The sequence below is a fragment of the Parasteatoda tepidariorum genome, chromosome 6 (genome assembly GCF_982258835.1).
Source record: "Parasteatoda tepidariorum strain Cologne lab strain chromosome 6, Ptep-v5.0, whole genome shotgun sequence".
Lineage (NCBI taxonomy): Eukaryota > Metazoa > Arthropoda > Arachnida > Araneae > Theridiidae > Parasteatoda > Parasteatoda tepidariorum.
In genome coordinates, this window is record NC_141760.1 from 10,289,083 (window position 1) to 10,316,800 (window position 27,718).

The 27,718-nt window shown below is 28.6% G+C and overlaps 1 protein-coding gene across 2 annotated transcripts in view; it reads right to left on the reverse strand.

Moving 5' to 3' along the window:
* Positions 1 to 586: 586 nt before the first annotated feature.
* Hip14 (palmitoyltransferase Hip14) overlaps positions 587 to 27,718 on the reverse strand; it is a 35,385-nt gene continuing 8,253 nt past the window's right edge. The window contains exons 5-15 of one of the 2 annotated variants that reach the window (XR_015434512.1): positions 26,963 to 27,125; positions 24,908 to 25,027; positions 19,069 to 19,208; positions 13,445 to 13,545; positions 11,311 to 11,435; positions 8,967 to 9,123; positions 6,729 to 6,880; positions 5,916 to 6,665; positions 5,463 to 5,806; positions 4,725 to 4,822; positions 1,354 to 1,915 (exon numbers count right to left, since the gene is read on the reverse strand). Coding sequence is in view for 1 of the 2 variants with exons in the window: in XM_087165405.1 (XP_087021531.1) it covers positions 1,765 to 1,915; positions 4,725 to 4,822; positions 5,463 to 5,614; positions 6,797 to 6,880; positions 8,967 to 9,123; positions 11,311 to 11,435; positions 13,445 to 13,545; positions 19,069 to 19,208; positions 24,908 to 25,027; positions 26,963 to 27,125 (1,291 nt within the window). In the remaining variant the exon portion in view is untranslated. Of the gene's footprint in view, positions 1,916 to 4,724; positions 4,823 to 5,462; positions 5,807 to 5,915; positions 6,666 to 6,728; positions 6,881 to 8,966; positions 9,124 to 11,310; positions 11,436 to 13,444; positions 13,546 to 19,068; positions 19,209 to 24,907; positions 25,028 to 26,962; positions 27,126 to 27,718 lie in introns of both variants that reach the window. The other variant, XM_087165405.1, reaches the window with a different exon arrangement.

The following is a 27,718-nucleotide window of genomic DNA, read 5'->3' on the forward strand; positions in this document are numbered from 1 at the left end:
CTGATTTAAGTGCACTGAATAGATATAAAAAAATACAGTGTACACAGATGAGATGAGAAGAAGACGATAAACATTATGTTATTTTACAACCTCCTGAGTTATAATAAACTTGCGAATGAGTTGAATGCAGGCAGTGTTATTCCACCTGCACTGAAGTGCTTTGATGCTGTTGCGAGCACTGCAACACTTTACAGACAGCAGAGAAAAATTATGAAATAAATGAATCATTACACACAATGAAACAAATGAGTTCTTGCATAGGATGATCCATAGTTTTGTGACTTGACTTAGCGAGAGATGTGTACAAAATATCAACTTTAAATACGGTCGCTTATTTGGTTGATGCTACTTAGTTATTCTGTCAACAAAGCCAACCTAAACAAATAATTCCAGACTAAGTAATGGAATTCGATGATGGTGCTCCATTTTTAGCAAGCTGGGGGTTATGAATGTGATCTTGACCATGGAAAGAAAAAGAATCGGAATGTATACACAGCGCAGTGCACGTTCAGTATGCTGTGGCTGAAAGTTCTTTCGTTCGTTGTTGTGTAGAAGTTTAAAGAGAGGTGTAGCCAGGGGTGAAAGCGAGATGGAAAAGAGGAATGGCTGGTAGTAGAACCATTTCGGTTATAACTAGTTTCCGAGAGGAGTTAACTAATTCTTTTTAAAATTATTCCACAATATCTACATTATCCTTGGAAAATAAGCAGTTTCATATATAGACTAAAATTACAGAAGAAATCTTGATAGTTACAGACATTTTATTTTTCTCGAAAAAAATGCTAAAATGAAATGTCTTTCGTACCAGTTTTTGCACTTTTCCGTTTTGCTATATAAGGGCCTTTAGCAATGGGTGTAACAGCTCACACATACTTTTCTGCAAACCTATACCGCATTTATTTATTTGCTGCAGAAGTTTTGTAAAATTTTGATACATAGCTGCTTGTTAGTTTTAAAAGAACATTATCTAACTTTATAGAAATTTAGTGTAATTTTTAATCATATAAAATTTTAAATAACTAAATAAAAAAAAGGAAGGTAAGCATTTTTTTTTTCGTCTTCAAAAACAACTAATAAACTTAGTGAATCTCAAGTTAGTAAAGTTTTGGGAATTTCTTCTCTATTTACTACTTTATCTTCCAACAACAATAAAAAGAGAAAAAAAACCAGGCAAGCTACCAAGTCAGATAGCGAAAAAATTATTTGCTAACCACTCAGCATAAAGGCTGGTACGTTTATAAGGCTGTTCTATTTTAAACATTTTGCTGATTTTGTGACAATTTTATGAAGTAATAGCATCAACCAAAAAAGCCATTCTAGAAGTCAGCACTTATTTCTCGAAAGAGTATCAAATCCATACAACTTGAAACATTTATTTGTATTACCTCTAGTTGTCTAGTATATTTTACACACATCCAATGTTTATCACAATTTGCAGAAAATACAATATACAAAATACATGAGAAAACAATATACAAGTGAAGAGTTCAGTAGTAGCAAGCAAAATATACAATCTATGAATACAAAAAGTCCTTTTTTTTTTAATAAATAAGGCCTATGCAATGTTTTGAAGAAACAATGAGGACGAAACAATCCAGAAAAAGCACCGACAAGATAGAAAGAGCCATTGTACCAGACGAATGGTGCGAAAGAGCAGCTCTTTTCCACTCTTGTACAGTCCTACCATCATATTGACTTGACTAATGGATATTTCCATACAATAAATCCTCGTAAGTTAATATAATATATACATTGACTATTTTCTTATATATAATGGTGCTCAGGTCGTATCAGAATGGCACTTTCACCCTCATCGTCAGAGTCATATAATTGTTTCCAGTCCCTAGTATCCATCTGGTAAAGTCCACAGCATCGCCATTCGAAAAAGTCTAAAAAGTTTCGAACGGCACCACGACTGAAAATGATAAAAAGTTCAGTCAGATACATGCATATCCAAAGTATTATAAAATATACTAATTTTATTCCTAGAAAATAAAAAAGTCTTTCTTTTGAATATATATATTTTGAATGGTGCAAAAAGAACTCATAAAGAATGACTAAATCATAAAGAAATTGAATTTATAACATTAAATACTTATAAGATTAAATAAATGTGGACCAACAGCATAAACTTAAATATCACGACTAGAGCCCAGATTTTTTGACGATTTAAAAATCCCTAAAAAATACCCTTAAAAATTTGAAAAATGCAAAATTGCACTGAATAATTTTAGTTGAAGAAATTATGTACCTCTTGCTTCAATATTTATGATGCAAAAGAAGGATATATAAATTGATGTGTTTATTTAAAATATTTGGAAATATTGATTCTTTTTCTGCTTAGTACAAACAATAAATTTTCAAAATTTGTTACAGATTGCTGTTCATTCTCTGAAAGTTCGTGTGAATACAAAAAGTTGAGGTCTTCCGCTAATGTTTGCTCCAATTGGTTGAGTTCAGTCTTTATCGGAATCACTTTGCATTTCTTTGGCCATTGAACGATAGAAGTGGGAATTTGTTAGTTTAAAAAACAATCTAAATGGATATTATTAAAATATTCACACGATTTAGAAACCACGATTTTGATTTGTGCTTTCAAGCTAATTAAAAGTTGTACATTGGAATTAGTATTCACACAATTTTAAAATGAAACATCAAGATTTGTATTCACACAATTTTAAAATCAAACATCAAGATTCGTATTAACGCAATTTTAAAATCAAACATCAAGATTCATATTCATGCAAATTTTAAAATCAAATATCGAGATTCATATTCGTACGATTTTACAAGCAAACATCAAGACTTGTATCCACACAATTTTAAAATAAAATGTCAAGATTCATATTTGCATGATTTAAAAAAAAAAAATAAAATCTCGAATCAATATTTTTATAACACTGTTGATAACATTCTGTGGATAAATGCTTCCTACATATACTTTTTCTTGCTCATATTTCAGGCATTTTTTCAATTATTTAAAAAGTGCTTTTGCACAGAATATTTTTTGATTTCTATTTTCAGCTTTTTTGGTTGTTTGCAGCATGAATCAATATATAGTTCGATAAAAAGTAAATATTTTTAAAAAAATTTGGATTTTTCAAACAAATTTTAAAAAATGAGTTTGTGACACATGGGTTGTAACTAGCTACAAGAGTCAATCAATGCATGCAGAAAGTTTTTTTAATTGAGATTTCGTGCTCGCAGAAAGTTTTTCATTTTATCCATAACATGTAATCAATGCATTTAGCTTGACAATGTAAACGTAATATGAAACAAAGAGATTTAGTATTTTAGGATGTTAGACAAGAAATGAACACAAAAATAAAAGAAATTAGTTAACATCTATCCTATGATGCAATAATTTTGAACGAGTTCTTTTTTTTTGCACCCTGTACATATATACACACATATAAATAAATTGGGCATATTTGTCAGTAATTAGTAAAAGAAACTGTACAAGTAAAATTAAATATATAATGTAATTAAATATATAAAATTATATACATAATGGGCAATTAGTAAAAGAAACTGTACAATTATAATTAGATAAAAAATTTTATAAAGAAAATAACGTTATTGTATTCAGTTAGCTGTCCTGACTTTAAAAATATTAAAAACATATGATTAAAGTGACTCTTAACCAACGCCCCCCCCCCCCCCCCCGAAAGCACATTATCCGTGATCTCTTGTGAGCTGCAGACCATGGGTTGTATTTTGGCTTAATCCGTTAAAATGCTAATTTAAATACTTTTCAAATTACAAAAATTAGCTTTCGCCTAATTTGAATAAAAAATATTGAAAATATCTTCAATGCTGATATTTATTTTAAAATAAATATTAATGAAAAATATTGAAAACAAACTAAATGCTAATACATTGAAAAATCACCTCCATTTGCGACCACTTTTGAGAGGTACAGAATTTTTTCCATGGACATTGCGTTAAAGAAAACTTTTAGGAAAAAGCATGAAAACCTTTCCTTCATCAATCAGTCAAATCTATGCACTACACGTAGCAAAGATTAAATAAGGAAACACGAAAAAATATCAAAACATAAAATATTACCAAAACAAAAAGTAGATTCAAATGTATTCAAAATATCTGCGAGAGATTCTTATTTGGAGAGTTCTTTTTGACGATCTCTGAAAGGTCTACAACCTCATGTTGCAGTCAGAGTGCACTAAAGATTTGTGCATCATTGATTTGTTTTTAAAGTTGAAATTTAGATTTAAAACAAAATATTTTTAGAAAAAGCTAAGCATCTCAAATAAACAAATTTCTTTTCATCTTTTAAAGCTAACTATTTTTTAGGATATAAAATTAAATGCAACCTTAAACAAAAATCATAATTGTTTATTTATTTAAAATAGTTTAACATTCATAATTGGAAAATTTGTTTTTACACATAGTTATATCAGTGAAGGTCATTTTTATTGATGCTAAATTTTATTCATTGATCGGTTTTCCGGACGTCAACACAAGTGGCATTTCTGCACCAAGAAAACGACATTGAGTAAAGTTAAAATTGCTTGCAAAAAAAAAAGAGAGTACCTTTGACATCATTTTGAAGTCAAAGAAGGTAACCCTAGGAACGACCAACCTCCATTAACGATTGTTTTATTGTGGAACAGAGTGGTTTCACTGTATTTATTTTAAAATAAATATTAATGTACCCTACCAAAGCCATCTATCACAGTAAAAATTATTAAATGAATACTTACTAAAAAGGACTTCTTATTATGCCTTTTTTATCTCGCTTGAAATGGCGATACCGTGAACAGTTCATTCGTTCATTTGTTGTCATTGCAAGCCATATAACCTGCAAAAATAAATATTGTCAGAAACACAAGCAAACATTTTGATATTTTTTGGTCTATTATACTTTGACATACAATAGAATAAAAATTGGCCATATCTATAGTCATCACAGTAGGGAGGGGCATATAATATCAAATTGAGAATAAATAAAACTAAAAAAAATATTACTCAAAAACTATTTGGTCTTTTTTGTTTAAACTTTGTAATTTTGTCATTTAATACATTAAAATGATGTAATAGTTTGATATACCTAACAATTCAATTATTTTTACTATTATTAAATAAATCAATAATAAATAATTATAAATTATTTTTACATGGAGTCAGCTCTGGAATAACAAACGATATGGACCAGTGGAAATTTTTTTTGACTTGCTCGGAAGACATCTTTGAGATCGAGCGGAATACATAAAATAATGAAATTGACATCAAGGGGGGTTCAACATCCGAATTTTGGACCCCCTTAATGTAATGTTAATAATGCTCTCCTACTTAAACTATTTAGTCTCCATTTTCTACTTTATCTTTTTTATTTTTATAACAACTTCAGAATAAGTAAAATTAATATTTAAATTTGATTGCAATAATTTGCTTGATTGTAATAATGCTCACATTTTGAACATGAATTTTAAATTATTTACCTGATACAGCTGACATAGAAGAAGGCAACCGACCCAAAAGCCATGCAAACAGGCATTTGCTGCAATCCAGCTGACCCAACCACTCACATGAAGTGCTTTATAAATGAAGAGTGAAAAATGCATCTCTTCATTTCCTAGGTTTCCATGCCAATCTAGATAGGAAGAAATACAAGTTAAACATTTCTAAATCCAATATCGAATACCATAGTTACCAATGGGAAATGGATCATTAAATTATATGAAACAATATAAGTTTTACATTAAATATTTTATCCCACTAAGTTATTTTAATAATTTTTTACATTCAATATTTTTTTCAGGTTTACATCCTTGCTTTAACTATACTTTTTTTAATATTTACATCATTTAGAGGTAGGTAGGTACTTTATTTACGTCGCACTAGAGCTGCACAATGGGATATTGACTTGTACATGTTATACTTTTTAACTATACTTTTTTTAATATTTACATCATTTAGAGGTAAGTAGGTACTTTATTTACGTCGCACTAGAGCTGCACAATGGGATATTGACGACAGTCTCGGAAACATCCCGGAGGATGATCCGAAGACATGCCATTGCAATGTTGATCCTCTGCAGAGGGGGTAGCCCGATGACCTGCTGCAAAGTTAACCACTTTAAGGTCCAACAGTTTAAAGAGGACCTATACCATATGTCCTTCAGTCCCTATGCAGGTTGATCAAAGTGGTCACCCGCCCGCTTACTGACTGCAGCCAGTAATGCCTGACTACTACTGAGCACGGTTCTACTGGGAGCCGTGTCCAATGATCAGTCCACTGCAGGACTAAATCATTTAGAGAGAAAAATCTGTACCATAGAAATATTTTCAGTAACATTCACAATTTAGAAGAATTTTCTAAAATAAAACTAGAGTTTTTATTAAACCAGTTTTTGACATGACAAGTGTTAATAACTTTCGAAAACCACTTCAATCACTTCTTTATATCATAACATAACCAATATATGCAGTTTATAGAAAATGTTTTCCCTCTGGTAGTGCACTAAAGTAGAAATTATCAAAACAAATGGAATTTATTTAATAATTGAGTTAGTTTGTTTGTCGTTTGTAGTGATTAATTAACATATTTGAGGCCACCTGCTCGCACCATTAAGATTTAGTCGCAGAACGCGAAGATCCATTTATTTTTTTTGTGCACTGTACATATCAAAATCGTTTAAAAACCTGAAAGAAATTTTCCTTAATTTTGCTTGTCAGTCAATGACAACATTTTAAGAATGTCAAGACCAAAAGCCTTATTAAAACTGATTAAAAGAGGGTTTAACATGCAAGGTAAAAAAATATGTTATACTTACACCTTAAACAGCCATGTATACACCACATTATCATAATCAGAAGCCAAAAAAGATACATCACAAAATATTTATGATTTCCTAAACCTATAAGTAAAAGAAATATAAAACAAAACTGTTTTTAAAACTTTCATTAATGAAATTCAAATTATTTTAAATAAGGTAAACAAAGATATTAATTTGAATTTTTGGAACAATTAATCTCAAAATTTGGTTTCATGTTTGAAAAATTGTAAATAAGTATATGATCCTACAATATCTTTCATGCTATTTCATAAGAAGAAATTTTATTCCATCAAGTTTTTTCTTTATATCTTTCAATAATCCTATAAATTCTGAAAAGGTAATCATCCGCAAATGCATTTAGTTCCGTTTTATTTCGTTATCAAATTAAACAAATATGCTTTCAAACAAATAAAAAAACTTTTAAAAGTTAAACATGTCACACAGAATTTTAGTTTGTGCTATCTTTTACGATAACTATCATAGAATTATTTTTAAAAAAAGTTATAGTTTCATAGTCTTACTGGAATACAAGACTTGGCGACATATTTCGATAAATAAATAGATCATTCGTTCCTGAAAAAGAAACATATACATGATATTGCAAGAGCATTGCATTTCATTGGATCACTAAAAATGGTGGATCCTATGCTGACATACCCTCCACAAATCAAATGTAAGATAAAGAATTTTTACTTTTGTACAGCTGTAAAAAATTGTCTGCAAGAAACAATATTTATTATTCTTTCATCAGTTTTTTTAAATGAGGACAGAGAGATGTATATTTGTTACAATTTTGTGATATTATTTTTATTAGTTCTTATTACTTATTAATTGATTATTCAATAAATTTTGTTTTCCAAATTTCAAACGATTTAAGAAAGCAAAAATATGGCTGTTCAACATTGTTTCAAGAGTTGGCGATACTGATATTCATTTGCGCTGGAAGCTTGGCATTCATTTGCGCTGGAAGCTTGGCATCCATTTGGCGTGCACTTAGATGCAAACAGGATCTATCTTTGAGAATAATGTTTTTCTTAACTTACAACAGATTAATAGTCACAGTGGTTAAGCAGGGATCTGTCCAGAGATTTTGTAAAAGGTCCGTTTTTGTAAAATTGTGAAAAAATTACTCGTAATTTGTGAATATAAAATAAACGTTAAGTCACATTCTTTCAACCAAGGTTCTGCTTTTGTGAATTTGTGCAAATAGGGTCCTGTTGTTACAGAAAACTTTTTGAAGGAGTTTTTAAATTATAAAGACAGACAAGATTATACTCAACACTGTAAAATTATAATAAAAAGAAATTAAATTTTAAAAAATAAACAGCAATTGCTGCTACTAAATTAGAGATGCAACATACAAATATTTGGTATTTAGCCTATACTGCTAAGCACAGAATATTCATTTCGGACGAATAAAGAAAGAAGTGTCTGCCGAAGACAAAACTTAGTTAGTTTACATTTGTCTCCCCCCCCCCTTCCTGGGAAGGGCTTATTCGATTAACAAAACAATAATTAAGATAAACAAATTTGTGAAGGGTCCCATTAAAAGAAAAATTATTTTGTGAAGGGTCCCATTAAAAGATAAATTATTTTGTGAAGGGACCATTTTTAAGTTAAAATATTTTGTGAAGGGTCCGTTAACGGACTCAAATTTCTTCTAAACAGACCCCTGTTAAGGCATTGTATTTTCATCTTTAAAAGCTGGGTTCTATCTCTAGTAGCTGCTTGAAATCCATCTAGCTTCAGATCAATGAATACCAGTTTGCCTGACCAATAAAAGTAGTCGGTGAGAAATACTGACTGCAATTGCACCGATATGCCAATAGTCTCGAAATTGGGGAGTCTACATCCACGACCACCTTGAACAACAACTAACCGCAGTGGGAGCGCTATACTTGTAATGCCTCTAAAGATAATTCTCGCACTGAACATTAAGCCTTTTGCATAAATTGCAAGGAAGGGTTGTAATTATTACGGAAAATCTTGTTTCGTTATTTAATTTATCAACAAACTTCATATAACAAAGATTAACATTTTAGTTAATGCTGTCAAAATGAAAGTGACAATTGAAAATAATCTTCTATTTAGAGGTAACAGAAGAATAATTTTGCTAGCCATTTTTTTTATATTTCAATCAAGGTCAGCAGAGAAGGTAGATACTCACCTACACAATTACCAACCCAGGGGCAATGATGATCGAATCTAGCTATACACTGATTGCATACAGAACAATGTTTTGATCTTAGAGGCCGTCTCACAAGACAAGAACTGCAAAACACAGTTGGATGGAAGCCATCTTTCTCCGCAAGCTCAATTATGGTCTGCAAAAAACAAATCACGGTTCAGACCTAAATTTATATACAATATAAATAAATGAAAAGATTGTTAAATTTGTTTCCTGTAAGGAAACATTTAATAAAAGTTAGTAATCTATTCATTTATATTTAGACCAGTGATTCTCAACCACTGTGCCGCGGCACTTTCGTGTGCCGCCAAATTCTTGAAATGTGCCACCAAATATTAGAAATGGTACAACAAAAATTATAATGCTTTTTTTTATTATGGGTAAAGTTTAAATTAAAGAAAAGTGTATAGATATGTATATTTATACTTTTTATAATTTTTCCACTCTTTAATCGCGTGAACATATTTGTCGGCGATTGTCTTGTCTCTAAAAATCTTAATATAAGATGGAAGTGTTTAAATTGTATATAACGCACAATTTTAAAAAAATGTTGTAAGAGCTAATCAAAGTAAGCTATGCAATTAATAAGCAAATTAACAAAGTATAACTAAAAAAAAAATATATGAAAAACAAATTAACAAAGGATAACTAACAAAAATTAAGCTAACTATTAATAATTAGCAAAAAAACTAGTTAACAAGAAATCACAAAAAAATAACAGTTAATGTAAAAAAAACTAACAGTTAATAACTATAGAAAACAAGCTAACAATTAATAACTAGCAAAAAAATAAATAACTGTTACAAAAAAATAAATAACTAATAAAATATTGGTCGAAAGAAATAATTAATCCCTTAATAAATGTGCTTTTGTAGTACATATTATTTTATTTCACATTCAAAATTATTATCACAAACAATTTAACACAGTGTAAAATAGGTAATTAAACAACTTTTAATCTAATTTTTTTTCATTGTGTGCCGTCAAATTTCGAAATCGTTAAAAGTGTGCCACAACAAAAAAATGGTTGAGAATCACTGATTTAGACAGTGAAAGAACATTTATTTAAAGATAGTTTGAATTGAAAGCATTAGCCTATAATATATTTTTTTCTGTTAAAAAAATTAGTTATATAGTATTTGTTTAACAATGCATCGACTCTCTTCTTTGTTCTGGAAGAGAGGTAGTCCTCCAATAGATCCCTGGCCATTGTGACATCTATGGAAATGAATGGATTGGCTACAGAGCATTGCACCCACCTTCTCAACCAGTTCCTCTTAGAAATGCAAAGCGGCTTCTTAAGAGTAAATTCAGACACAGAGCAATATCTGCTCTTAAGGACTTAGCTGATGGAAAATCCTGGGCTAGCATTCTTGATGGCCAGCAGCACTCTCATCTTTCCCACCTTTCCAGGGTCGAGGGAGTTGCTTGTCTTAGAATAATTACTGGGTATGACAACTTGCAGACCTATCTATTTAAAATTAACCTGGTCAATTCACTTCTTTGTGTGCTCTGTAACACTTCGCCTATGACTGGGGAGCATCGATTTGATTGCCCCTCTCTTCTTGACTTCGTTTCTGTGACGACTTTCGTACCCTCTCACCTTCTAGAGCTATTTCACTACTGTATTGGACAGCAAGACGCCTTATGACTGAGAAGACAATGGCTGGCGTAATTAAAAAAAATTAGTTTTTTTTTAAACAAAATTTCTTATTCCGGAAAGTTCTAATAGAAATATTTCAAGACTACAAAAGGTTAGTTTAACAATATAATTAATATAAACATGTGACAAAATTTACTTAAACACATTGAATACAAAGAACTTTATTTAAAAAATATTTGAGGAAGCAAAATACATTTAATGCATACACTACAACTTTGAAATATGTGAATTGTTAAAGAACTTTTCTTCCACATGAATCTTTCCATCATAAATTGATGGATTCTGAAGGATTGGCGACATTAGACATCTTACTGAAAATTCTGTTTTCCAGAGTTTCTCTGCATTGATGTACTTTCATCATTAAACAATAAGGATTTTAAAAAAAACAATGGGATAAAGTGATGGCTGCTTATTTGATTCTACAATTTTTTTGTAGACTTGCCATATAGCAAGGGGTTATTTTCAGATCTAACATCATTTATTCAGGCGGTTCATTTGACTACTTTGTTTGCCTCTCTATGGCATGTTTTGCATGTCTGGTGAACTTCTAAATTACTTCTACTTTCTTCATACTTTAGAATATCATTAGTCATTCAATTACTTTTAAACTACGTCATGATAAGATTCCAGTGAAACATTGGATTATTTAAAGAAACATACCTTATACCTCTGCTCTGGAGTACTTTGTATAATGCCTGGGTCAGATTTCCAAGCTTTTATAAAAGAATAAAACAGGAATATTGTACACAACATAAAGCCTAATGTCCTCCATATGTCACCAACATCTTGAGATAAACAGTTAAAGAAATAAAACAAACAATAAGGTTGATATTTCTAAATGTTTCTGGTAATTCAATAAATATTTAATAATATCCTACCATAAATTTAAAGAAAATTAACTTTTTTATTGTTCTTCGTATGGTCTCTTAAATGCAAGCTATATATTTTGAATTACAACTATTTTCAGAAACACATTTTGCATTCAAATAATGCAGTAGCTGATTTTGGATAAGTTTTCAATGTAAGATTCAATACATGAAACACAAAAATAATTATTAACAATTTCTAAATAAACTCCTATGTATATTAGCTCACTTTTATTCATAAAGCACAAGAGAAAACAGAGAAATTAGCATAAGCACACTGACTTTTAAATTAAACAAAACATTAGAATAGGTTCATTAAAGATTTCTTTAATGAAGTAAAATTTAACTTTAAGAAAGAAATCACTTTCAATGAAATTAACTCTTTATTTATTTTTTAAATTCAAGTACACAATTTCTACTACCTTTTACTAGTACAGTAAACAATCTCTCTCTCTCTCTCTATGCCACAAATAGCAGAGATGACACTAAATTCCTGTTATTAGGTATATTCCTGCCTTACAGAAATACTATTGTAAGACAATTATTATTAGTGCAGAAATACTATTTTTAAGATTCTATTTTCTACCATAGAAAAATATTTAATTAGTACTACAAAAATTTAAAGACAAACTCTAAATTGAACTTCATAATTTTGCGATAATTACAAAAAGATTTAGACTAGTATAAAATTCATTTACCTTATGACACATTTTTAGGGGATATTAAGAGATTGTAATAATAAAAATTTAACCGTATACAGCTGTATCTAGAATTTTAATACAAGCTTTACTTGTAAAAAGGTGTTGATTTAACATTAGGTGATTTCAAACTTTACTAATGCTTAAACAAGGAAGAAAAAGTAAACAAAACAGAAATCTTACCAATTTAACCATGCTTAACCTTAATTCATTGAGGAAGGTAAAAAGGATAACAGAAAGAAAAGGAATATCGCCAGACTTGGATAAAATAAAAAACTTTCTGTGAATATTAAACCTCAATTAAAAAACTTTCTGCACACATTGATTAACTCTTGTAACCATTTTCACCTGTTTGTCACTATTTCATTTTAGCGAAATTTGCTTAATAAAAATATTGATACGAGATTTTACTTATTTATTTAAATTGTGGGACTGCAAATATTAATGAGTGATTTTTAAATTCCCCGAATATGAATCTCGATATTCAATTTTAAAATTGTGCTAATACAAATATTGATGTTTTATTTTAAATTTGCGTTAACATGAATAAGGATGTTTGCATTTAAAATTGCGTGAATACGAATTCTGACACATAATTTATAAGTCTCTTGAACACGAATCATAATAGTGGCTTTTAAGTCAAGTGAATACAAAATGCGATATTTGACAAAAAAAAACCCTGAAAATAGAAAACTTGATGTTTAGTTTTAAAATTGCCTGAATACGAATTCTGATGTATAGTTTTAAAGTCACTTGAAGACGAATCACAATAGTGGCTTTTAAACCTCGTGAATATGAAACGTGATATTTGAAATAAAATCAGGACATTACAAAACACGATCCTAAATCATGTAAATAGGAATCGTTATTTGTGACTTTAAATTATGTGAATGTAACTTTAAATCACGTTTGTAATGTTAGGAAGAGTGTAAAATTTTTTTTTATTTTGCTTTTGCAGTTTCTGCGAACTGCATTCGTGTAAATTATACGGGTCTGGATGTCATTACTAAGTTTGGAATTTACTATTTTGACAACTTTAAAAGGAAAATAAGAAAAGAACAATATTTAGTGTTAATTTGACTGTTTTCATATTTGAATAACATAAGTTCAATTCTAGATCAGACAAATTTTGAATAACTCAAAGTAATTCTGCTTTCTGATAAGCCTTTGAATTATCCATTGTGTTTTGCTTTTTTTTAAAATTAAATTAAATTTTTAAAAAAAGGATACAGGGATGGAACCACATAAACCAAGTGATGTACATCCAGAATTTTGTAGACAAATACACAGAAATTGGTAGTACATTTAATATTCTATCATCAAACAACAATCTGAAAACAATGTAAAAATCAATTTTACAAAAATTATAACAAAATTATAGACAAAAATTTTTTATCATACCAAAAGCATATGCTTTCATTTGATATGTATCATCAGGGTTGGGTTTTTGACGTCAAAAAGTGGTTTTTGACATGACAAGGGTATAATACTGGTTTAAACCGTCAAAAACCCGTCAAAAATGTCAAAAACTGAAATTTGCCATGCATTATATTGAAATTTAATTATACTATAGGTAATCAGCAGGTTTTAAAACATTTTTTAATTAAAATTAAGGTAAAATAACAGATTTAAAATCTCAGAAATTTATATTCAAATGCATGTGCAGAAAAATTTTGCAAAAAAATTGTTTAAATATTTATATTTAAAAAAATTTTTTTTCTTCTTTTAGATACTTAAGAAAATTAAAAGTTTATTACTATGCATTTTTGACATATAAGGAACATATAACTAATATTTATAAGGAACTTACTAGTTATGTTGTATAAATACAAACTTGATATAAGATACAAGTGTATAAAAATTTTTTTTTAAATGTTATACCGAATATCTTTATTATCCAGTATGTTAATTTGAATTTAAAAGTAGTTATATTTATGAATAATGATAAATATAATTCATATTGTTTATTATATTTATTTATAATTATTACACTTATCATTTTAAAACAATTTTTATCTCTTAATTTTTTTTTCTCCACTTGTATTAAGAATACAAATAATGCATATCTTGAAAGCAAGAAGTAATTATTCAATAGCTGAACATTTAGATATTCAACAAAACTATATCGTATTCAGCAAAATGAAATTCACAAGTATTTGGATAAACTAAATTTTCAGCATAGTAAATGAATAGGCTGAATATACTGTAAATCGACACTAACTACTCTGTGTATTTAACAGAAAGCACTTAAATTTGTATTGTCTTATATGTTAAAAAGATTATTAAGAAGATTTAAAGAATATTAAAAAGATTTTTCTTTAAAAGCTGTCTAATGTACAAAACTGCTAATGTTTATCTTTAAAAATGTCTAATTTTTAGTATAATCTATACTATACACTAAATTTGGTTATAAATAAATTTCTTAATAATATCACTGCAGATTTTCAATAACACATGAAAATGAATACATAATATTACAAAAGATGTGAGTTTTCAAAAGTACAAGATTTTGGTTACTATTCAAAATATAAGTGTTTCTTCAAAATTTTAAATTTATTTTTTCTAGAACATATTTAGAAACACTATCCTTTAAAAAATATATAAATTTTATGTATTAATTAAATTTCACATATGAATATAGGTTTTTGACATTTTTGACAGTGAGGTTTTTGATGTGACGGTTTAAACTGTCACATGTCAAAAACCTGCCAACCCTGTGTATCATATGCAATTTTTAATTAGGAAATGTAAGTTTAATATAAGATTTTGTAAAAAACATGAATAACTTTTAAAAGTAGTCATTGATAGTGTTCCAAATTAACTCCTCTAAATATACTTCTTTTTTAAATAAAAAAAATAAAGTGAAAGAGCTAGGCAAAATATGCATAATAAATTTATATTTAAATAATAAAGCAATACCAAACTATGGCCTAACTAACATAAAAGTAGGGAAAATCGAAGCAGGGTTTTATAAAAATGATTTTGTTTGTCTAATGCGTCTGAAATCTTTGTTGGAAATTACTTTTAGCAATATATCTCCAAATAAACTTCAGTTAATTATTTTAATCCCATCTTTATGTTAACTGACCTCAATAGGTAACAGTTTGTTAATGTTTTTGATTTTTCTGAATTCATTTAAAGGAAAAATCAATCAATTAATATTTATTATAAACAACACCCGGTGTTTAAGCAGAAAACCATAAAAAGTTATACTTTTCATTAAAACTATAAAATATTGGTTTAGCTTTCAAAAATACAGTGGATTTTAAGTACCTCAATGCATTTCAAAGCAGATTAGTTAATTAGTACAGGGTTCCCACTCAATTTCAGATAAAAAATTCCCTGACTTTTCCAGGTAAATTTCAATGAAAATCCATACCATATTTTATCTATACTACGAAATTTATCACTAGAAAATTTGGATTTTTTTATTTGTTATGCCAAGTTTTAGATTTTTTGTGTAAAATATATATCATTATATGAGGAAGGAAGCAATTCAGTACGTCTAAAATTTAAAATTTTTACAATAAATAATTGTAATAGATGTTAGAATTATTTAACTCGAATCTCAATAACTGAGTATTGCTATAGACAATTTTAAGACTGGTTTCTTTCCAGGAATAATGAAGGAATTTTCCAGGTTTTTGTAAGAAAATTGCAAATTTCCCTGACTATTCCCTGATTTTTAGAGTTGAAATAAAATTCCCTGACAATTCCAGGTTTTCCCTGTTCTCCCTGACTCGTGGGAACCCTGTAGTAAAGTCCTATTTGTGATATAACTATCAAATAACCAAATGGCGTGAAAGAAATAAAATAAAGTTACGAGTCTAGAATAACTGCAAATAAACATTAAAAAAAATATTAAATGAAAAACTAGTTTAAAAATTTGTTTATGTTGACCGGAAGTTTAATCAAACTTCATGGAGACATTTTTATTTATTACGAAAAGAACAGGTAACATTAGTAAAAAGACGGGTAAATTAACCATTTAGTGGGCTAAATATCGCCATAAATTTTTTTTACATAAATTTCTATTATATTAAAACTATCTCAGTAATAATAGTAGTACTAGAGCTGTACAACGGGCTATGGGCAGAGGTCTGGGGAATAATACTAAGGATAATCCGAAGACACACCATCACAGTTTTATTCCTCTGCAAAGGGGGTGACTCCCCTGCTTTGGTAGCCCGACAACCTGCTTGTGAGATTGGGCACTTTACGGTCGAAGAGTTTAGTGAGGATCCTTACCACACACACTTTGTTTATTCACAGGCGGATACAAGTGGTCACAGACCTGCTCACTGACCGCAACTAAGTGATGCTTGACTTCAGTAATGGACTGGGAACCATGTCTTAAGATCAATCTACTGTGGGACCAATTTTCTCCGTATTCACAGAGAAGTATATTAGAGAAAAAATCATTAATTAAGAACAGATTATTATTTTTTACCTACAGCCTAAAAAACATGCATAAATTTTCTAGACTGTCAAAACTGCAAAAGAGTTAATAGGTTGGTTTCAAAAATATTTGCTTTTATACTAACCTTAACACTACTTAGTTATATCTTGTTAAACATGGATTTCTTTTTAATTCTCAGCTTTTTCACTTTCTCATGTTTTGATTTCACAAGAAAATGAGCTGTATTTTGGTTAGGTCTTTAACCATTTTAGTGGCATATTTTTTTTTTCAATTTAAAATTATTTTTAATTTGTAAAGTTTTATTAATTAAAAAACATATTAGCAATATTTAAAAATAGAAAGAAAGCTATAAATATTGTTTTGTATTATATATTTATTGCCTGAAGTTCCACACCAATATGAAAAAAAGAAAGAACTCAAATTTTATAAGTTGCAATTTATCTCTATATAGACTTCAACAATATGTGTCAAAAAGGTAGTAAGTAACTAAAAAATAAAAAATGATTAAAATAGAGTTTTAATGTTATAATTCATATTTAACAAATTTCTTGAGTCATTTCATTGAAACCACTAATAAATACTAAGATTGTTAATTTTTTTTTGGAACTTTCACTAATTTACTTGTTGTATATTTCCAAAATTTTGCCAAAATAAGGGAAAATCATTTTACGAAAATTCCAAAATTTTAATCATACACTGCCAAAAGTTGGACAGGTGTTCATCTCGAAATATCGAAGGAGAGAATATATATATATATATATATATATATATATATATATATATATATCAAATTACCCCTTTCAGTGTTTTCATTACAGAAAAAAAAATGGGAGAGAATTTCCCACCCTTTCTCAAAAACAGGGTGAGATTTCTAAAAATTAAAAAGACACGAATAGACTTGGAAAAAAAATATTTCTTTTGTTATAATAAATTTTTAACATCTTCTGATTTCTAAATTATTGAACATTGAATATTTTTGCTGCATTATCATATGGAAAATGTTCTATATCTACTTTTTCATGAACTATTCTCATTAGGTTTGCTCAAATGCTTACCAATCGATCTGTTACGATATTTTGTTTTAATTCGGTTTGGGGGCTAAATAACCTTGCAACAGATGCTGAACTATTTGGAATCACTAATTAAATTTGTAGCATTGTGCACACACTTTCCTATACTCTACATCTGCAAGCATAGGCTCTTCACTTATTTCTGTTATGGAATAGTGAAGTTCGTTGAAGTTATTTCCATGATCATACTCTTTGTCAGGGATTCCAGATTAGTTTTCACAGACTTAAACTTTTACAAATTGCTCTAAATTGTCGATGAGGGAGTTTGGTAATTCATTAACAGCGAAAACTAGAGATAACTTTAAACAACTTATTATAAAGAACTCACTTTTTTTCTCAATACTTGTCGTAGCTGTTTTCATGTCTTTTTCAAAATGGCAGAAGACTAAATTTTTTCCAAAATTCGAGAGATTCGTGCATTTTAAAATTGTAAATTCAGTGCGCGAACTTCTCGCGTTAATCATTTTTTAATGCGAGAAAAGAAAAAAATATGCGAGATTCTCGCGCTGTGGTGAAAACACTGCCTTTCAAAAACTAGTTTTTATAATGCTATTTACAGTAAATTTTGCATTTCTTTTCATAATATTTTCATTATATGTCAGAAAAAAAATTAACAATCAGAAAAGTTGTGATAATTTATTCAAGATTATTTAAAAAAAATATAACACAACGAAAACGTTAAAAAGAATTTCATAAAGATACAATTTGAAAACATCTGTGTCGGATAACGTTAGCAGTGTTATCATTTGAATCTATCTCTTTCTGCAATAGATTCTAATTTATCCTCATCTGCTCGGTCAAAAAAAAAAAAAAAAAAAAAAAAGTTACTTTAACCCCCCCCCCCCATTTAAAAATTTCAAAATTCTACACCTATATTATTTATTATTATATTTATAATAGCATTTAGATCAACATTTTGACAGGCACCTAGTAACATTTAGCACATGGTGTCTATAGGAGCAATGCAGATATTTCCTGTTTTTTTTTATAAATAGTTTTTTCTTCTTACCATCGACCGATAATTCCAAAACGATTGAATATTATATTTAAAGAGTTTTTTAATTTTAGAAATTTTCATATTAGATTTTTTTCAGCACTCGACATTTACACCTAACATACCAGAAATTTGCAATCTTGTAAAGAAAAATAGAATGTCAACTTATACACCAATATATGCAGTATTTATTTCACCATAAGCAAATTCTCCAACACTTTTAATTTCCCTGAGAGCCTTCTGATTTTGCCTGATCAAAAAATTTATTAAAAAAAACTTTTGATACAAAAATAAAGGATAAAGACTCGTGGCACAGTAAATTTGTTTATAAATTAACTAACAAATGAACAAAAATTGATAGTATATTCACCTTCCTGCTATAGTAACAGCAACACCAAGGAACAGTAATAGGCCAACTTTAATTAGATATGATTCACGACTTTCAAATACAGCTCCAATAACATAAAACAATATGAAAGGAGATCCAACCATGCAGCTGTACCTTAATTTCTGAGAAACAATGAGAGGAAAATGTATTACTAAAATTATAGGATCATACTTTGCTATACAAAAAAGAGAAAATAATAATATAAAACATTCAAATATAAAAATTTAAGATAACGAGAAAGAAAAAAAAAAAAACATTTTATCTCACTGCTATAAATACTTTTGAAATATGCAAAAGCTGAGAGTTTAATAAAGAAAAAAGTTATTTTAAAGACCTTAACATTTACTGTACAATACAAAACCTGTTTTTAAAACATGATGTTTTAAAAGGTTCTAAAAATTATGTTGATGAAAGTTAGAGAATACAAAGAATAACAATAAATAGTTAAAAGTCAAACAAAGTTATTTAGAAACTAAAATCTCCTACAGAGTTGTGCAAGCTAATAAGCAATCAATCAGAATTATTGAGATACCATATTAAATCTTAATTCTTCTTTTAAAACAAAGCCAAGAGTAGCAAGTAATTTTTATTGTTTCATTTCACAATTTATATTTAAAATAACCAGAATTACAGGAATTTTGAAAAAGATGGCTTTCTTTTATTCATTGCAATTTATATATCCCCCTGGTAAGAAACCTTCTAGCAGGGAAACATGGGAGAAATGTCTAAAAAATTGTGGAGAAAAAGTAAGAAAAGGAGTAAAAAAGTATTTTTTCTATTCTCCTTGAAAGATAAAGAATCTTATCTTTTTCTTAAACAAATGAAACAAAAAACAAATATTTTTCTGAAACAAAAAAAAAATTAATTGCTAATTGCAGTAATTTTCTATGTATATGCAAAGATTTTTTGAAATTTATAATCTGAATATAATTGAATAATTTCAGATTATAAAATGAATAAAAAAAAATATCTGCCGACATTTAGCTAGAGTATTGATTTTCAATAACTACAAAATCATGTTCTTTAATTAACACAAATCTCTCTATTCTAAAAAAAAGTTTTTGCAGTTAATTTTGTCCCCTGAAAAACTTTTTAACTACGTGATGAAAATCTAAGATTAAGGAATCAATTCATTCAGAATCTTTCAGGGAAGACATTTAGGGCATTCAAATCTTTTACATAATTTTAAATTTTTATTTATTTTAGTTTTAAAGCACGATTTTGCAGTTACTAATGAAGAATAACCGCCGTTCACAACAGCCAATCACATGTCTGAAAACGGCAAGCTTAAAAAAGCGATTTACAAGTCTGAATTTTCTTTTTCAGAGATGCAACCAATCACAAAATAGTTAGAATTTCATTCTTCAGTTTTACAACATCTCAACTTATTTCGTATTGATATATTGATTAATCTGATTATTTGTTTTCTAAAACGTTAATTCGTAAGTTTAATCTGGTTCCGGCATATAAGATAAAGTTGAATGACAAGGAATTTAATTAATATGCAATACAGTAAATAAGCGAAGAGATATTTTATAAAATTATTTAATGAAAAATAATAACAGCGAAATATATGCGTTTGCGAAGCGTTCTATTTACATCTCTGAATGTTGCCACCTATTTTTATGAAAGTTAAACTATTCTCTGCTATAATAAAATTAGACTTATGCGAACCTTACATTCTATTGATCTAAGTGACGATGGGATTTGTATTTTAAAAAAATGTGATAAGATTCGCTTAAAAAATGTTGACGTTATTATATGGGACGAAGCAAGTATGATTCCCAGAAAAGCAATAGTTTAGAAAAGCAATAGATAGCAAGTTCTTAAAATAGGGAAAAGAGTATTGACTTGCCAAATTGCTACTGGTAATAAAAATGGTAGTATTGTCAATCTTCCAAGAATAGAATTAAATACATTATCAAGTAATTCTTCCTTACCATTTGTGCTTTATCGACGACAATTTCCTGTTAGATTAGCTTATGCCTTAACAATTAATAAGGCCCAGGCCCAAACCTTCGATAAAGTTGGGCTATATATTGAACGGCCTATTTTTTCTCATGGTCAATTATATATGGCATTGTCAAGATGCACAACGAAGGAGAACATTAAAATATTTATTAAAGATGATCCTGTCATTAACAATATTGTATATAGAGAAATATTATAACATATATATGTATAATGTCAAATTTATAAATGTATTTAGCGTAAAGAAAATGCTATTGGTGCATTGTTTATTTTAATTCCGCAAAATTAATGTTTTCATTTATAGTTATTTTGCTGAATATTATTAAAATATTTTTTAAAAATTACCCTGTTCTTAACAATATTGCTTATTGAAAAATATTATAGTGTTTGCGTATATATATATATATATATATATATATATATATATATATATATATTGAATTAAATGTGTTAAAAATATATTCATTTCTTTGGGACAAAGTCTGTATTATTGTGATTATCATTTTTTTTAAACAAGTTTCATATTAAGATTATATCTGCACATTGATGTTAATTTCTGACAATTTTGGCTCATTTAAAGAACAAATAGGACATAGAAGGAACTGTAGTCAACGAAAAAAAGTGACATTGATATTGACACACTGCTTATTCTGCATTTAAGAAAATTAATTCTTTTCGATGATAACAGTTAATATTCAGTTTAATATTGAAATATATGAAATCAAAGCATTCTTGGTTTTGCGAAGCAAACCAAGCAAGAATTGCGAAGCAATTCTCCAGGGGTTGGCGAGCGTCAGCGAGCAGGGGGCGGAGCCCTCTAGTTTAATAAAAAAAAGTTTAAAAATACAGTCAAACCCCGCTATAGTGAACACGGTTTATAGCGAACTCCCAGATATAGTGAACGAAATGTTCGGTCCCATGCCTTGCTATACACGTGTAATGTTATTTTTTGTGGATATAGTGAACCAAAAAAGTGAGGAAGTTGGATATAATGAGCTTTTTTCTGTCTTCAACTGATTTTTTTCTTAATTTTTTTTGTAATAATTTTGAAATTTCTACTTCAAAATAAATACATATACCGATTTTTAAAACGATTTATAGAGGGGAATGTAGCGATAAGCATTTTTTGTTGTTTTCTTCCTTTATCTCACTTTCCCATCCCTAAGCAAACCAAGCAGATGTTTCCAACTCAGGCAGATGATGCACCTGTAAGGTGTCAGTGGGATCAATATGCATTTTTTGTCAGAGGGAATGAGTAATTATTCATTATTGGTCAAAGAGTGGGACACTAATACGTGTCGATAAGGCCCTCATTTCAACTCCTTTTTGCTCTCAGTTCAGTTAAAAAAATCCTGCAAACAAGTGTCTCAAATTTAACTATGGCAAGCAGTAAATGTAAAACGCTCTCCATTAATTATAAAATGATGGGCATAATCAGAAAAAATTGAAAATGGATGAAATTAAGTTGATATTTGCAGGGAATATAAACTATCCAAATGCATATGTAACATATGGAAAAATAGGCAATTAATAATTTCTGCTCATGAAAAAAATTTAGATGGCTAAAAAAAGCAGATCACAAGGATGTTAAGAAGCATTACTGAAGTGGTTCACCAATCAAAGTATCTGGACAAATGTCGATGAATTTGCTAAGCGATTTTATGAGACTACTTTTACATGCTCGAATGGCAGGTTAGACAGGTTTAAAAAGCGGAATAATAGAAATTCAGGAAAAATTATCGGACAATCAAGAAGTGTTTCCATATCTGATGTTGAGGATTGCTCATCAGCTAAAAATTACAAATTTTTTGTTGCACGCAAGACGAAGAGTAACGAAAAATAACACATTTTTTGCTGTTACATAATATTTTTCAGTCATTTATTTGAATAATGTGCAATAAAAGGGAGGAGTTTGGGAGCCATTAGTTAAATTGCTGGAGTAACGAATATAGTGAACTCTCGGTTATAGTGAACCAAAATTTCGGTCCCTTGAAGGTTCACTATAGCGGTTTGACTGTATAGATATTTTTACTTGATTTCACACTCTACCGGAATTCACTCTAATCTTCAAAGTATTATTGTAAAAAATTCACACAATATAAATTTTTGAACAACAAACTTTCTTATATAAGCAAATTTTGCTTCATACAAGTTAAGTCTAATTGTCACAATAAGAGTCTTTGAGTGACTACACTGGTAGACAAATTTATGAGGATTAGGTTGCATATTGGCACAAATCATCCACTATCATTTTAACAATTGACAAACGTTTAGAGCAAAATTCTCAGAGATATTGTTTTCCAATACAGAGGAAGAAATTTCTTTTCTACTAGGAGAGTAGAAGTTTAGTTTTTAATAACTTCATTTCAATTTTGATGAATTTTTATAATGACAATATCAGTTTTTTAGTTACAATTACTAACAATTACGTTGTTCATGCTAATACAGAAAATATATTATAGGTTTAATAAATAGCAATATTATGCTTGCTAATTTGTAGAAACCAGAGGTTGGAAAAATATATATATATTTTTTTAGTTACATAAAGTTGCTTTATTACGCACGCAGTTAACTACAACTATTTTTTTTAAAATTAAATGTAGTGACTATAAACTACATTCTAAATGTTGTCACTACTTTGCTACTTCCGAAGAACTTATTTTACACACAAGTTCAAAATGGTTTTAAATATGGAATTTGCTCATTAAACACGAGGAATCATTAAGAAATATTTATTCATGTTTACTTGAGTCAGTTTGTTAGTCCGCACCATCTTCAATGAATTTATTCTTTCAACCATCAACTTTTTTATTGCCTTTCTTCTTTAATATTTAATTTAATAAATGCTAGGAAACTCTAAAATATTTGCGATTTTGTTAAGTGTTAATGCTCTTTTATTTCCTTGCAGAAATAAAGTACATTTAAAATTACAGAGAAAAAATGTTGCCTCCCATTGAAATAACATCAACATTTCACGCGCATAAATTACCATTTAAAGGTATGGAGATATTGATAAATTATTATTCTTAATGGTTAGCTTACAGATTAATAACATGAAATACTTATTAATGTTCGGTCACAGGGATTTTTAAATGCCTCAATTGATAGATTCACAAAGGTTCATAAAAATTAGATTTGAAAAATTAGTCGCCAGGAATTGCTATTAACTACTTTTTTTCTTTGTCACACTACTCACTACATTATTTTGAAAAGTAGCAACTACAGTAATTTCACTACTTGTAGCATCTACTTCCAATGCTTATTGTAAATTACTAAATTTCCTGGAATCATTTATAAATAACAATGAAATTTCCTAGATTAACAAACTCATGACTCCTGGATGTCCGAATCAAAACTACTTGACTTGATCACACATTGAAATTTTACTAAGTGTGAGATACAGCCATAGAGTAGGAGGGACAGAAATAACCAGTAGATCTGTTTTCTAAGAAAATCTAATATGTCAAATATATTAGGCTCTTTTTCACATTCACTTTGAATTAAATTTTTTAAGTTTATGTAATTTTACTTTATTGAATCCTATTAAATACCCACACTCAAAATGATATAAAAAAAAAACTGCAGAAATACTATTTAATTTCTAATGCAAAGTAGATATTTTGTAGTGAAATATACCATTAACTAGAATAAAAACTTTTATTTACAGATATGCCATCACATTAAATGTCATACACTGTATTGCAAAAACAGAAAAAATTTATTTATATTTAATGAAAGTTTTCAAATTTTTGATAGATAATGACATTTTTGCAAATGATGACATCAAAGGATGGTTAAAAGTTAACAAGAGACAACAAGTATTGTAAGATATACCAAAGTAAACATTTACCTTATCTCTGTATATTGAAAGACATCTGGTTTTCCTATCCCTTTCTTTTTTTACTTCTTCAAAACGTTTTACAAGATATGTTTGATTCAATCGCTTTGCCATGTCAATTGGAGAGTCTTTCTAAAACAAAACATTATTCAGTTTTAATATAATTAAAGATATTAATTAGTTAATAATATACATGTCATATTAACCTTTAACACTAGAGAGACTGAACATTTCTGTATACCTGGAAAGTCTGAAGGGGCCAGTCTAGCCCTTCCCAGATTATTTGTGTGTACATTAATTAGACATTCACAATTTTAAAATATAATCATAATTAACTTGATAAGAAATACATCAGAGACTCGGACATCAAAATTCTATGGTATTTTATTCAATTCAATTGCTGAAAATATTTGATTAAACAGAACACTGATTTTTCATATTTATACTTAAACATTAGTTTTTTTTAAGATAATTAAGTTTCCTTTTCTCTGTAAATAATAATTGTAGATATGATGAAATACTCCTGTTTTTTTTATGAATCTAGGGTATTATATACCTGCTAAAGAAAGCTTATACCCAAACCAAGCTGGGGTTATGGGGTACATACCAAAATACCTTAGGGGCCTACTCTGAACCCTCTTGTCATTCTAGGTATAAGTTCCTATATATATATATATATATATATATATATATATATATATGTTCCTATAAGGCTAACACATGAATGATTAAATAGATCGTTCAATTGGATCAAATTATATAAAGTCAGAAATACTCAATATTTTTAGTATGAAATTTGAGTTACAATAAAAAACAAGAGGGGCCAAAATGGGCCTAGCTGTCTTTCTGGTGTAGATGGTTTGGAAGTATTTCAAGTATACTTATTACCAGATATAATCATAATATAAATCATAATAATAACTGTAATTAAGTAATTAATAACAAATAAAATAATAGCAAAAAGGGAAACAATAAGTGTGATAAAAATATTAAAATGATTTTTGTCACCACATGCACAGCATTGGACTCAGTAAGTTGAAAAGCTATGTCGCTTATATGGTGACACCGATATGTTAAGAGTAAAAGAAAGACAATAAAAAGGTTCAATTTTTTTTCACCATAACTGTTTAGGCATTAATCCCCATTTCATCCGGCATTTTAAACCTGTAGCTTTCCTACGTCAAAAACTGATTTTTGCCTTTGTAATTCAGTAGATGAGTTATGCATAGAGATTGCAGTACGACTTTGCTAAGAGGTTCAACAGTTGGAACATAAAATATAACAAGTTGATTTTCAAAATACTTTCACAGAGTCCCATAAACAACCCACCCATATATGTCGCATAAAAAACTTCAACTAATCTTTTTAATGTAATTCCTTTTCAGTAAATCTTTTTCTTAATTTATTATTCAAAACAAAACTCTTTTTCTCACAGTTTAAAAGTCACACCCTGTCTTTTAATCTTTTTTTTAGTTCAAGTATGCATTAATTACCATTTTCGAGATTATCCCTTCAACTAATTCGTGGTAAAGACTTTTTCCCTGGACCTATATATAAATGACACCAGTAACATGAAGCTTATATAAAATTATATGAGAGTCCTAAATCTGCAATCAATAATAAGTTAATTACTAGATGAGCTTTTCCTAATTGCCCCAGGCAAAATTTTACCTGTAGCCATAATCACCCACGGATCTTCCTCTTAATCTAACCGACTCATGTGAACAGACCAGTGAAAATATGTAACAGACTAGTGAAATCTTTTAGTTACAGCTCCCTTGGATCAGTGACAAAATTTTCCGACAGTTTATCCCCATGAGAGATTGCAGATTTTGTTTTTATGATATATTTAAACCGAGAAAATTAAAGTTTTTCTTCTTACCATCAGTAAATTCGGAAAACTTATTAAGAGAAAGACAATGATAAAATTATTTGTAACAGAAATACATTTCATACTGTAACAGTTTCTAAAAAACAGCAGCCGAGATCCCAATAATGCACATTATAATGAAAAAATACCACATTTTGTTGTACAATACTGAAAAAAATGCACCATAAAATCCTTACTTCATTATTTGCTTCATCCACACTGGCCCCTGCTTTAAGTAGTAGATTTGCTGCATTTGTATTCCTTGCAAACACTGCCCAGTGTAGGGGTGTATTTTTGTGATGAAGATCAATCATAGTCAGACTAGCACCAAGAGTCATCAGTAATCTTGTAGGATCATTCCTTTAAACAGAGAAAGGGATTTTTTCAAAATATTTACAACAAAATTTAAATAATATATTTTTGGGGGATTTTAAAAAACACAACAGATAAAAAAAGAATGTTTCAGGGCATTTTTTCACTATGAGACTTTTTTTTTAACTTTTAGATTGCAATTTTAAAACAATGACATATAACTTGGCTTTATAATATGTAAAAATAAATAAAAGCCTTAGCTTATATTCTTATGCATTGAGCTTACGACAGTGTAAAGTTTAACAGTGTAAACCAGCGTCACATAAAATAACATTACAGATATCAAATCTGCTTGATTGTATAGAACTACATTAAACAGTTTTTACACAATAAAAAAAATGTTTTAGCAGCTCAGTTACAAGAATCTTTCAAATCTTTTACTGGACACATTATAATTTTTAAATTTCAATTTTAAAATAATTAAATATAATTTAGCCTTATAATAATTAATAAATAACAGGTTTATCTTATATTACTAGTTGAATATAAAGTCATGAACATACAACAGTGTTAATTAGAATTACTTAATATGACATTACATACATCAAGTCAGTTGTTTTGCACAGAATATTTCACATTAA